Below are 13,808 nucleotides of genomic sequence, written 5' to 3'. Positions count from 1 at the left end.
TGCATATGTCATTTGGAGTCCTCAGAGCTTTCAAGAGTTATATTTTTCTTATATTTTTTTTGATGAGGGTGAATGTTATTGCTTCCCTAGTTTTCTAAAACTATCATTTTCTCTCCTATACTGATGGAGAGTATTCTATCAATCTCAGCATTTGTGTCACTGCACCAAAGTTATTTAAAAGATGAACCTTTTCTTACATTAGCTTTACTTTTAGCTGATTAACTTTTAAGTGTGTGCCATATTGTTTTAGCCATGTCGGTTCCAGGATATTGGAGAGAAAAGGTGGGTGAGGTAGCATCTTTTATTGAACCAACACCATTCTCTCACCACTAGAAGTTGGTCCAATAAAAGATATTACACCTCTACCCCTATATAACGCGACCCGATATAACCTGAATTCAGATATAATGCGGTAAAGCGTGCTCCAGGGGTGCGGGGCTGCTCACTCTGGTGGATCAAAGCAAGTTCGATATAATGCGGTTTCACCTATAATGTGGGAAGATTTTTTTGGCTCCCGAGGACAGCGTTATATCGAGGTAGAGGTGTACCTTACCCACCTTGTCTAAGCTTTAGCTGATCAATTTTCTGTAACTATCAATTTTCTGTTTAGTACTTTAATAATCTGGTGCTTGTAAAACACATTTTTAAGCCTGTCTTATGTTCTGTATTCACTACAATTATAGAGAACAGTGAAAAATTATATAGTCAGGACATCAAATTTCATTGCAGATTCAATTCACATAGATCACTAGAGGGCGCTGTCTGCTAGTGGATTAAATTGAAGATACCATATAATTATTCTATTTTAGTTTCAGTTCCAGTTACTGTACCTGTAATCTGAGAGGGAAGCCAGTTGTTGTAGCAAATGATACGTGTATTCATATTAATGCTGACCTTGGATTCAACAGAATATTAAGAAAACCTTCTTAAAAGTGAGGTTTAATAAACTGTGATATTCAGTGATAGTTTAATAAACTGTGATATTCAGTGATGATGGTACCTACCTCTTTTATAGAGCTTTTCAGCAGTAGATCTCAGAGCACTTAACAAATGAGGTTATTGACATTTTACAGGTGAGAAAACTGAGGCACAGAGGTTAGGTGACTTGCACAAGTTTAACTGGGCTAGTGACAGAGCTGGGAATAGAACTCCGGGTGGGCTCCTGCATCCCAGTCCAGTGCCCTGTCATCTGTATCATGCTGAAAAAGGTGGCAGCCCCATCACTAGAGATATTTAACACTTGACTGATCAAAGCAATCAGTACATGTACTATAGAGACAAATTCTGCCGTGATTAGAGTAGGGTAGACTGGCAAGATAACAGGTGTTATTCCATTTTGAGTCTTTGTGATTTTGAGTAAGAATGCTCCCCAAAGTGGTTATTTTCCATCAACTTTCAAATTCTATTTTATAAACTGTTTTCCTTTTCTTTCCCTATACCACTCCACTCTAAAAAAAAAAATGTGCTTTTGATATGTGGAAAAAATTTCTAATGGTAATTTTTTTTTTTTTTTTTTTTTTTGGTGTGTGGAAGGTATCAGAGCGGGTAGAGAGAAGACTTCAAGAGATAGAACAAGAAATGCACACAGAAAGGCAGGTGGTAGAAAGACGCCAGGACCAACTAGGACATATGTCTATGCAGTTGCAGGAGGTATGCAAGATAGTTCAGTTAAGTTCTTGCTGTACTTGTGAGCCTGGCTCAGACAAGGAAGCAAGGGGTCAAGTGTCACTCTTCCATGGTTAAAAGTATGTATATTAACAAGCTCTGCTGGATATACCCCTGGACAGCGATAATCTATAGAAACAGTTATTCCCTGATGCAGTGTTGCTAGTGTTAAATGTTTCTTGTTAGTGGCACACAGATCCTAAGAAAAAGTCTGGTTCCTGGGTTTGATCCATTTAAAAATGTTTGTACTGTGTTTTTTTTTAATTCTAAAATTGAACTATTTAGGAATAGTGAGCAATCACTTTTTGAGTACTGTTCTATGGGCCAATAAAATGTAACGTGGGCCAATTAAATATAACGTACTGGCTAGGCACCTTTCCAGTGCTGTGAAATCATTTGCTCTCAAAGTGAATTAAATGTGGTGAGCCACAAGAATAGTGCTGAGGAGAAGACCTCAATTATTGTTCATTTTAGAAAAGAAAATGAGGAGAATTTTTCCCTGACCCTTTTTTCCTCTTTCTTTAAAACATGTATAAAATAGACAAAAGAGAGGCAAGGAGCTTGCTTTCAAAACAACTAACACATGAGAAACCAGGAAGACTGAATATTTTGCATTCTAATTTTTGATTTGACTAAGAGTTAGAGCTATGATTTGGAATCCCATCTTTGACTATACAATGGGGATCACTGCTGATACGAAATTAATTTAATATTTTGTCACTTTAAGTGGCGACTTGTGTGCTTTTTAAAAAGCAACTGTGGATTATACACTGCAGTGGAAACTGAAGTGGATTAATTTATAGTGACGCTTTCTATTTTGTAGAGGGCTATAAGTTCTTCTTAATGGTCATATTTAAGAAGATAACATACTCTTTTAATAGGGAAAAAAGTTATGCTTATCAAAACGTTTTTCGTACTTTGCCGATTGGATGTCAGTAACAGCTTTACATTTCTACCTTCCCTTCCTCCCTTGTAGATAGTGAGAGGTGGGTGAGAGTGCCTCATTAGGGCTCTCAGAAGAGGAAAGTATTTCTTAGGATTTTCTGAGAGAAAAATTCTTCAAATTTCAGACTGTGTTACTGTCCATTTCATGGACTTATGTTTAATGAGAGCTGTTTGATGTGTGATTTGGTACTGTTACCTGCTGACATAAATAAATTTCCTTTTTTGCCCTTTGTAAGGAGTAATGATTTACCTTAAGGACATTTTGACAGTTGGGAATTCATTTTCAAATTGAAGACTGATGTTTTGCTAATGATGAATGTGTTCTGTGTGTATGTTTCCCGAGCAAGATGTATGCTTCCATAATCTTTGTTACAGCACTTTGGAACAATCTGTTGCACTTTTAATGGCTGGTGTTAAATTTTATGCTGTTGCATCTTCTGATGAATAATCTCTAAACACTTTGCTGAGTTTATTAAACAGCAGTTTGGACAAAATTCATTTGAGTATTATTTTGAAAAAGAGCATTTTAGTACTTTAATCCTACTAATTCATGCTTTGAAATAGTGATTAGATGGATCATTGGCAGTGGCTCATTGTCAAAGGCCCTGATCCTGAAATGATCTCTGCATGTCTGTATCGCCTATGGAAGTGTGTAGGATTCTGGACAGGCCAAGGGGTCCCCTTGTATGGAGCTCACTGAAGATTGCCCATAAGGTGGAAACTGAGAATTCTTCTTTCTCCAATTACTCAAGGGAAAATAGTGGACAGAATAGGCAGCAATATTTCAAGTTTCCATACACTGCCTCTTGTCTGCCTGAATGCTAGAGAAATTACCTCATGCATTCTTTGGTTTTTTGTTGAGACTGACAACAAGACAGCTGATTAATGACAGTATTAGTGGTAGGTTTTGTGGTGGACATCTGTCCACTGAGAATTGTACTGAGATCCCCCAACTTATTTCCTATAAACTAGACCGCAGAATAGCCAGCAGATGGTGCTGACTTTTTTCTACTGCTGACCAGGGCTGGACTGGAGGAGAGAGGCTCTTTATCTTGTTACCAGTACTGGAAGAGCCATCCCCTTAATTGCATATAAAACATTAACCATCTGTCACAGGGTAGCTGGTCCCTGTAGATAGATGAAGCCCAGTGACCCTGGATCAAAGCAGATGAGCCCAGTCCAGCTAATTAAAGATGGCTGGGCTACACCTGGGCCTATAAAGAGCTGCTAGCAGACTGCTGGAGGAGGAAGGACTGAGGCAGGTTGAGCCCTGGGAAGGGAAAGCCACACAGGAGTGGAGCTAGCTCCTCTGGTGTGTCCTTGGAGCAAGGGGCTGGGGGCTCAGGGAAGCATGGCTGCTACTCCATGCAAGGAGTGGAGCTGATTGAGGCTGGGAACCTGCCAGGATCTGGAGTGCTAGAGACTCCTGGAAAGGATGGCCCTGAGGCCAAAGATTGAGTTAAGATTTTCTGTTTGTTAACCACTGTTAAGAAAATAAGCCTCCTTGACTGAGACTGTGTGCGGCAACTCATGCTTTGGAGCTGGAGTGAAGCTCCTGCCTGGTGATACTAGCCTTTATAGGGAGAAGTTTCTTTTTGATGTTGTGTATATTGGTTTCAAAAGATGAGATACATAACAGTGGGAATGTTTTAGTTTTTTAAGATGTGGCAGGGATCAGCACTTTTCCCCCTAGTCACTGCGTGCTGGTTCAGGACTAGCTCACAAGAAGACTTATTAGTTCCCAAAGTATTTGTATTGAGTTGCCAATAAACATTTTACAGCAATGTCTTCAAAATGTCAGTTTTAGCAGAATCCGCTATTATATATTAATACTTCATATTAATATGCTTATAAAGTATTGGTTTCCAGTCCTGCAGGGGATTAACAGAAATAAATCACTATTTTGCTATATCCTTAGTTTGCTGTGTGTTTTAACATTTGTCCAGAACAGAATATAACAAGTCCCGGACCTTATAGCTGAGTAACTTGCAATCTCTGATTTGTGCATTTAGATATGAGAATTCATTTACACTCTTTCAGGCACAATAGACTTTGTAATTTCACTAAAGGACTTTTAAATGTTCTTATTTAACTGATTAACCTGCTCGAAAGGTTGAGTTATAAAATATCTATAGGACTCTTTGGGTGAAATCCTGGCTCTGTTGAAGTCCATGGCAAAACGTCCATTGACTTCAGTAGTACCAGAATTTTACCCTTCATCTTTTGTAAAACAGCATGAAAAACATACAGGAATTAAAAAAAAAAAGTTTATCTCACAGATGAATAAAAGAAAAGTCCTTTTTGTTTTCCAAGACACTTTTCAAAATAGTGCTACTAAAAATAAAGCCCAGAAATTGGAAATATTAATTATCCCAAAATGTCTCCATTCGATATTGGGTCTGAATGGTTTATAAAGGAATGTTTTTCTAAACTAGTTGTGACTGTATAATTTAGGTAATGATATTAGTTACATTCATTAAATCAAACCAGCTCAAATATGCCTTTCAGCTTTTGTAATTGAGTGATCATTTAAAGAATTAAATGTTGATGCTGGTAAATATTGAAAAGAATGCAATGACGGGAACTGGCCACTACTTGTCAGTGTTTCACCATCCTACAAAAGCCATCATGCTAAATTTAACAAATGCAATTGCATACTTGCAGAGCCTAGCTGAACATGACTAATTTCTTTTTTCAGTGATTGTTTTCCATTTTTGAATGTTCAAATTTATTATTTTTATTCTATCATGTTGCTGTCCTTTAAATTAATTGATTTTTTTTAAAAATGACAATGTGTTATGTAGAATGTATTAGGAATATTTGTTATCTTCAAATTTAACAGCTAAGCCATGTTTTTGAGTCTCTTTCTATATGATGTTGTGGCTGGTATGATTAAAATTATTTTATTAGTAGCATTTGTTTCCGAGCTACCATGATTACTAATAGTGTTTAAACATTATATGCATGTGAAGCAGTGTGGATAAAAATTGAAGGATTTTTTATTTAAATGCAGGTTTATTTTTTTAAATACTTTTTAAACAGATAATACTTCATTTGTTTTAATAAATCCATTAGTTTTAAATGCAAAACCTATTTTGATAAACTTTTTGATACCCTTTTTCCCTTAGGTTTCCAGTGCATTTAAAGTAGTTTTATTTAATTTAAAAAATGCTGGTTTTGGGCATTTTAATTGAATTTGAATTTCCATCCAAACAGAGCTTGATGCAAATCACAAGTAAAAAATTAACTATCAGTATATGACATGCTTCATACACCATTTTCTAAAATAATAAATATCAGATGAATCAGAATAAATGTAAATGAAGCAACAGTTGCTTAAATAAATTCTTATAGATATCATGTATACTCTTGGTTAGCAAAAAGAAGCACCAAATTTAGTTTATAGGGATATCTAGTTGTAAATCAACTCATTTTAATGGTTACCAACAAATGAGAATCTACCATCCCTTAGGAAAAGAACTAAAAAGTACAGATTCAAAACTTGTTGAAAATTGATGGCTTAAATCAAGGTTTCCTGCTTGCTGATTTAAATCATGATTAAAATCCACCTCAATGTGAAGACAGACTTTAAATAAATGTATAGAGTGCAGCTTTGCTTTCCTCCTTGAAAAACCTTTTTCCAAAATGTCTTCTTTAGTTAGAAAGAGAAACATAAATATGCACAACTAGTTTTTAGCATTAAGTTGATGCATATGCAACTTACATTAAAAATCACAGGATCTTTGTTTGGCTGATTTTGTGAGTCCTTCCAAACAGAGACATGCTGTCAAGCTGTTTGTCTAAATGAGAAGGGGGAAGAGAGAAATGGGGAAGACTTTGGGAGTGGAGGAAAGGAAGAAATTGGGGGACATACAGAGGCCCTGACATGAGGGAGGAGATGGGGATGATGCAGGGAGTACTTGAAGTAGAGGGGGACGGGATGGTGGGACACAGGGCGTTTGTGGACAAGAATGGAGGAATGCAAGGAGTCCCTGGAGTATTCAGTGAGCTCAGCCTACAGAAGCAACAAAATGTGCAATCAATCCTCTTGCAGTTGTTCTTCCCGCTCCCACACCGCTTACTTACTACATGCTGCCTTACTGAGAATACAAGCTCTTTGGCAAAAAGACTTGTCCGTTTATATTTTGTTAAAATGCTGTGTGCATCAGTGGCACTATATGAATCAAAATAGTTCTTCGAGTGTTTGCGCATGTCCATTCCATGCTAGGTGTGTGCATGCCGCTTGCACTGTTGCTGGAGATTTTTCTGTTAGTCGTATCTGTGGGGTCAGCTCTAGCGCCCTCTGGAGCTGCACGTGTATGCAGTGGTGTAACACTGGTATACCCCAAAGCAACACCCTGGCACCTCATATTTGCCATGGTGATATGATGATGTGTTTTGTACAAAGCATGCCTTGTGAGGTATCATTTTAAGTCTTGATCTGTGGAACATTAATATCCTGTTGGACTGTATGTGTGCTATCATTGTATGTGAAGTTATGAAGTTTTGCTATGTGTGTGTTACTGAAATATGTTGTAAGCTGGAAACACCCAAAACCAGCCTTTGAGGTACAACAGTGGGGCAGACACAGATGATGGCCCATTAAGGGGAATACACACTCTCAAAAATTGCCCCAGGAACTGTATACAATGGAGACCTCTCAAAGAGAGCTGATAGACAAGGGAGACTGCTTGACTCACATCATAGCAAAAGATCTTTCCAGCAAGCTGGAAGAACCTGTGAAGGAGGGGAAGCACATCATCAGACTTTGGCTTTGATTCCTGGCCCCAGCAACTCTAAGCCAGCCCTAGCGACCCCATTAAAATGGGGTCTTGACCCACTTTGGGGTCCCGACCCACAGTTTGAGAACCGCTGGTTTAGTTTGTGTAGTTTTTGCAAGTTGTGATAGTATATATAGTTCCTGTTTTCAAAGGACTTTTTGCCCCAGGAGCCAGGCATGCCACAGTCCCTGGACTTCAAGCCTTGTGCCTCTTGTGGAAAACTTATGCCTGTGGCTGACTTGCATTCGAGTTGCTTAAGTGCTTGGGGGATTCTCATGTAAAGGACAAGTGCAAAATCTGTCAGGACTTCAGATCCCACATTAAGAAGGACCGAGACATCAAACAAAAGACTATCATCATGAAAGCCACCCTCAGATCTGTCTCAGAACTGAGCTACTCCTATTCGACATCGAGTACTTCAGCATTGATGTGAAGCACTCCCCCGGCACTGAATTCTTCTCAGCACTCTTCTCTGTCCCTGATGCTGAGGAAGAAGCACAAAAAGCAGCGCACTGAGAGAGGGTGCTCACCAGTGCAGATGAGAGATAGGCAGGGAGAGTGAGTGAGACCCATGCCAGGCCACTCTCAGGGCCGGTGCAACCCATTAGGCGACCTAGGCAGTCGCCAGCATTTGAGGGGCGGCATGGGTCCTTCAGTGGCGACCGTGGCGGCTGGATCTTCGGCCGCCCTGGTTGTCGTCGGCATTTAGGCGGAGGGACCTGGGGCAGGGGGGTGCGGGGAGGGCCGCCTGCAGCAAGTAAGGGGGGGGCGCGGCATGCAGGGGAACCGCTCCCTGCCCCAGCTCAGTTCTGCTCCACCTCCTCCCCATAGCACGTCGCCCCACTCTGTTTCTCTCCCTCCCAGGCTTGCGGCGCCAAACAGCTGATTGGCGTCGCAAGCCTGGCAGGCAAGAGAAGTGGAGTGGCGACGGTGTGCTCAGGGAGGAGGCAGAGCAGAGGTGAGCTGGGTTGGGAAGTTGCTGCACAGCTCCCTAGGCTGGGGGGAACTGCTGTGTGGTGGGGCGCCTCAGGGCGGAGGTGGGGAACTGCCATAGGAGGGCGCCTCAGGGCAGGGTGGGGGGAGGAGAGCTGCTACAGGGCTTGGGGGGCGCATGGTGGAAGTTTTGCCTAGGGCACGAAACATCCTTGCACCTGCCCTGGCCACTCTTCTACCCCTGGACCCGCATTGGCACCATCGACAATGGAGTTGAGTCCAGAGTGGGAACCTCCAATGACACCAGGGAGCCATCATGTTACGGGTGGACTGAAAGTGCTGTCAATCCCAGCACAGGCAGCTAAGGATCTTCTCTCTCTTTCAGTCCCTCCAACCCCATCCGGAAGCAGGAGGGAACAGGTTGCGTCAGGTGCCTTCCTGGCACCGGGTCTCCTGGCACCATCCATGGACAAGTCCTACCTGATCCCAGCTTCCCACTCCCCGGCAACCACTAGTCCCTGGAACCCCAGCACTGGATGAAAGCGGAAGCAGGTACCTTGGTTCCCGAGAACGGAATCCTCTTTGGAGTCCAAAGGAAAACCCTATGTACTGCCAAAAGCCCACCACAAGTACCCAGCCTACACCCCACCAAACTTCACTGCTGGTTCCCCGATGGGCATCTGGCCAGTGCGTCACTGGCTAGTGCAGTGACCCTACTGGAACGCCTAGGGGTTAGCCTAGTACTGGGGCCTGCATCCCACCGCTCCTACTCGGTGACCTCAGAGAGACAGGCTACTGATCCCTTCTGCTCAGCACCGGATCCAGACTCCAGTACTGGCCCCGGTACTGAAATCCAGGACATGCCTCCAGTGGACATAGCTGAAGAAGAGGAAGGAGCTCCTCCTCTGGTGCAAACCTCCTCCTCCTGCCCCACCAAGATGAGGCTGTTTCAGGTCCCAGCAGCCTACTTCCCTAGGATGACTTCAGGGCCCATGAGGACCTTCTGAAGTGGGTCACTTCAGTCCTGGGCTTGGAGATAGAAGAACTCAGCGACATCACACAGCCTCATTGATGTCCTGATTGCAGCAGCTCCATCCAAAGTGGCCCTGCCCATCAAGGAGGTGGTGATGAGACCAGTCAAGGCCCTATGGCAAACTCCTCCTCTGGTTCCCACTTCAAAGAGGCAGAAAAGAAGTATTATGTTCCAGCAAGTGGGTTCAATTACCGTACTTGCACCCTCCCCCTGGTCCCTGAGGTTGTCTTCTGCTAACAAAAGGGCCAGGCAGGGCCAGTCGAGTGCTACCCTGAAACAAACAGGCGCTAAGAAACTGGACTTTTTCAGAAGAAAGGTTTATTCCACGTGTAGCCTACAACTGCATATGCCAATCAGCAAGCTTTACTTGGGAGATAAGATTTTAATCTATGGGCCTCCCTGAATATGTTCTAAGACTCCTTGCCTTGAGTCAGAACAGGAGTTTGTGGGTAAGAACATGCCAGGACCTCTCTTTAGGTGGTTCTGGACGCTGCTGACTTGGGCCTGGCCTACACTAGCTGGAGGGGTGGGGGAGGATTGATCTAAGATACGTCGACTTCAGCTACGCTATTCTTGTAGCTGAAGTTGCGTATCTTAGATTGACTTACTCCCGTCATCACTGCACGGGATTGATGGCCACGGCTCCCATGTCAACTCCGCTTCCGCCTCTCGCCCTGGTAGAGTTCTGGAGTCGACAGGGACCGTGTTCGGGGATCAATTTATCACGTCTAGATGAGACACAATAAATCAGTCCCCGACAGATCAATCGCTACCCACCGATCTGGCGGGTAGTGTGGACGTACCCTTGGTGTCTAAGACAATGGCCACTGTGGTCACCATGAGGCGCTCTTCCTGATTCCAGTCCTCCAGCCTTCCCCACAATACAAGACCTCTCATTTGAAGGCTCCTCCCTTTTCACAGAGCAGACAGACATGAGACTTCATGGACTGAAGGACTCAAGGGCCACCCTATGATCCTTAGGCCTGTACGTTCTGTCTGCCTCAAGAAAACACTTCAGGTTGCAGCAGCCTCCTGGATTCTCAGGATCTCCAAAACAGGAGCCCTACAAAAGAAAGGGCAGAGGTTATAAAAGGCTCCAACCACTCCTGCATACCTTAGCCTCCCAGTCAGGGCCTCAGAGATACTTTTGTAGCAGGCCTTTTGAAGGTGCCTATGAGGGTGCTGTACCAGTTGCTGTTTCAGATCCACCTCCCTTTTAATTTTTGGAATGTCTGTCTCTCTTCAGCTCTGCTTGGGCATACATAACTTTGGATTGATGGTTCCTGAGTACAGTGACAGTTGGATATACCCTTCAGTTTTTATCCACCCCTCCCTGCCAGCTTCCACTCCCATCTTGGATCTCTATCCCCTCAGTGGATATGTCAAGAAACTGAGATTCAGCATGGGCTCCCTGGCTTCCATCATTCCCGCCCTGGACACAGGAAACTGGTACAGTGCCCTTGACTTAAAGAAAACATACTTGCACATTTCTATCTTCCGTAGCCACAGAAAATTTCTTAAGTTTGTAGTGTGTTATTGCCACTATCAATTCCCTTCCCTTCCCTTCAATCTATTGGCAGCCGTAAGGATTTTTATGACATGTATGGCAGTTGTAGCAGCCTTCCTCAAGTGGTGAGATGTTCAGGTCTACCTGTACCTCAATGATTGATTGATCAAAGGTTGGCCACAGGCTAAAGTGCAAGACAGCATCAGCACAGTCTGAACCACCTTCAGGGTGCTGGGCCTGCTGATAAATGAGCAGAAGTCAATTCTTTTCCTGGTTCAGCAGCAAAGAATCCTGTGGCACCTTATAGACTAACAGATGTTTTGAAGCATGAGCTTTCATGGGTGAAATCCACTTCGTCAGATGCATATAGTGGAAATTTCCAGGGGCAGGTATATATATGCAAGCAAGCTAGAGATAACGAGGTTAGTTCAATCAGGGAGGATGAGGCCCTGTTCTAGCAGTTGAGGTGTGAAAACCATGGGAGGAGAAACTGGTTTTGTAGTTGGCAAGCCATTCACAGTCTTTGTTTAATCCTGAGCTGATGGTGTCAAATTCGCAGATGAACTGAAGCTCAGCAGTTTCTCTTTGAAGTCTGGTCCTGAAGTTTTTTTGCTGCAGGATGGCCACCTTAAGATCTGCTATAGTGTGGCCAGGGAGGTTGAAGTGTTCTCCTACAGGTTTTTGTATATTGCCATTCCTAATATCTGATTTGTGTCCATTTATCCTTTTCTGTTGAGACTGTCCAGTTTGGCTGATGTACATAGCAGAGGGGCATTGCTGGCATATGTTGGCGTATATTACATTGGTGGACGTACAGGTGAATGAACCGGTGATGGTGTGGCTGATCTGGTTAGGTCCTGTGATAGTCTTGCTGGTGTAGATATGTGGGCAGAGTTGGCATCAAGGTTTGTTGCATGGATTGCTTCCTGAGCTAGAGTTACTATGGTGCGGTGTGCAGTTCCTGGTGAGAATATGTTTCAGGTTGGCAGGTTGTCTGTGGGCGAGGACTGGCCTGCCACCCAAGGCCTGTGAAAGTGTGGGATCATTGTCCAGGATGAGTTGTAGATCCCTGATGATGCGTTGGAGGAGTTTTAGCTGGGGACTGTATGTGATGGCCAGTGGAGTCTTGTTGGTTTCTTTCTTGGGTTTGTCATGCTCCAAAATGTCTGTTAGTCTATAAGGTGCCACAGGATTCTTTGCTGCTTTTACAGATCCAGACTAACACAGCTACCCCTCTGATACTTTCCTGGTTCAGAGAATGAAATTTATTGGGGTTCTGCTTGACTTGACCCAAGCCTGGACCTTCCTCCTAGAGAACCCACTTTCAGACCATGGCAAACCTGATATCCAAGGTAATGGTCCATCCAAATATGACAGCTCGAGTGTTCCTCAGGGTACATGGTCTCATGGTGGCTTGCACTTATGTGGTTCAATATGCAAGGCTGCTCCTCAGCGCCTCTTTCCCCCCCCCCCCCATGTGGCTAGCATCAGTGTACTCCCCAAGCACTGCAGACACCACTTGGACTTAGTACTTATGGTATTCCCCCTGCATCCTGGTCCTCACCTCCCTGGGCTGGTGGAGAGAACCCAGATTAGTAATGATGGGAGTGCCCTTCATTGCCCCACAATTGTTGGTGTCTTTAGTCTTGGATACGTCAAACATATGGTGAGGAGTCCATCTCAATACCACAGGACTCGGCCTCTGGTCCTGAGAAGAATTCTCTCTTCACATAAACGTCAGGGAGCTCATGACAATGCGCCTGGCATGCTAAGTGTTTCTTCCCTAAGTCTCAGGCAAGGTGATTCAAGTTCTGAGAGACAATACAGTGGTCATGTTCTATATCAACAAGCAAGGAGGGGCTCAATCCTTTACCCTGTGTCAGGAGGCCATTGGTCTATGAGACTTCTGTGTGAAACACTCCATTCATCTTGAGGTGTCCCATCTCCCAGAAGCCTGGAACGTATTGGCGAATCATTTCAGTTTGTCCTTCTCCTCTCACCACAAGTGGCTTCTTCATCCAGAGTTCATTAGTGTCATCTTCCAAAAGTTGAGGCCTTCTCAGGTGGACCTGTTGCCACCGGGCAGAACAAAAAATGCCATTAATTCTGTTTGCTGCGCAGACTCCCTCTCCAACACCTTCCTGCTCTTATGGTCAGACTGACTACTATATGTCTTTCTCCCGATCCCCTTGCTTCACAGCATTCTTCTGAAAATCAAACGGGACAAGGCAGGAATCTTTCCAATAGCCTCAGAGTAGGCATGCTGGCATTGGTTTGGCATGCTTCTGGACCTCTTGGTAGCAGTGCCACTCTCGCTTCCACTCTACCTAGACTTGATTTCACAAGACCATGGCCGGTTGCTTCATCCAAACATTGCTTCCCTGCATTTGACTGCGTGGATGCTTCATGGACGCTTCATGGCTGAACCCTGAAGAAGGCCTGCTAGGAACAAGTTCATCATGTCTTGCTAGCTAGTAGGAAGCCTTCCACCAGTCTACCTACTTGGCCAAGTGGAAACGTTTCATTTGTTGGACCTCTGAACGGGATCTCTCTCCATCTCAATCTTCTCTTCAGCTGATCTTGGATTATTTGCTCCACCTAAAGCAGCAAGGTCTAGCACACTCGTCTATTAAGGTTCATTTGGCAGCTATCTCAGCCATCCACCTGCAGTAAATGGCGTATCAGTGTTTTCTCACAAAATCATAGTCTGGTTTCTCCAGGGGTTGGAAAGACTCTGTCCTCAAATTTGTGAACCCCCCTGCCCCCATCCGCCATGAACTTAAAGCTGGTCCTATCAAGGCTTACTTTTAAGCAGTTAATGTTGTGCTCGCTACTACTTCTCTCCTGGAAGGTTGCCTTCCTAGTGGTGATTACCTCGGCCAAAAGGGTCTCTGAGATCAAGGCCCTTACGTCAGAACCACCTTATCTGGTGTTCTTCAAGGAC

General features: G+C 43.8%; 1 protein-coding gene across 7 annotated transcripts in view; it reads left to right on the top strand.

The window, feature by feature from the left end:
• Nucleotides 1-13,808, top strand: part of CEP128 (centrosomal protein 128) — a 418,732-nt gene that overhangs the window by 51,153 nt on the left and 353,771 nt on the right. For all 7 annotated transcript variants that reach the window (XM_050953220.1, XM_050953226.1, XM_050953223.1 and 4 more), the window contains one exon: nucleotides 1,534-1,650. In XM_050953220.1, the coding sequence (XP_050809177.1) occupies nucleotides 1,534-1,650 (117 nt within the window). The remainder of the gene's footprint in view (nucleotides 1-1,533; nucleotides 1,651-13,808) is intronic.

Source organism: Gopherus flavomarginatus, chromosome 5, assembly GCF_025201925.1.
Source record: "Gopherus flavomarginatus isolate rGopFla2 chromosome 5, rGopFla2.mat.asm, whole genome shotgun sequence".
Classification (NCBI taxonomy): Eukaryota; Metazoa; Chordata; order Testudines; family Testudinidae; genus Gopherus; species Gopherus flavomarginatus.
The sequence above is the reverse complement of the archived record's forward strand: the minus strand, read 5'-3'. Positions and strand labels throughout refer to the sequence as shown.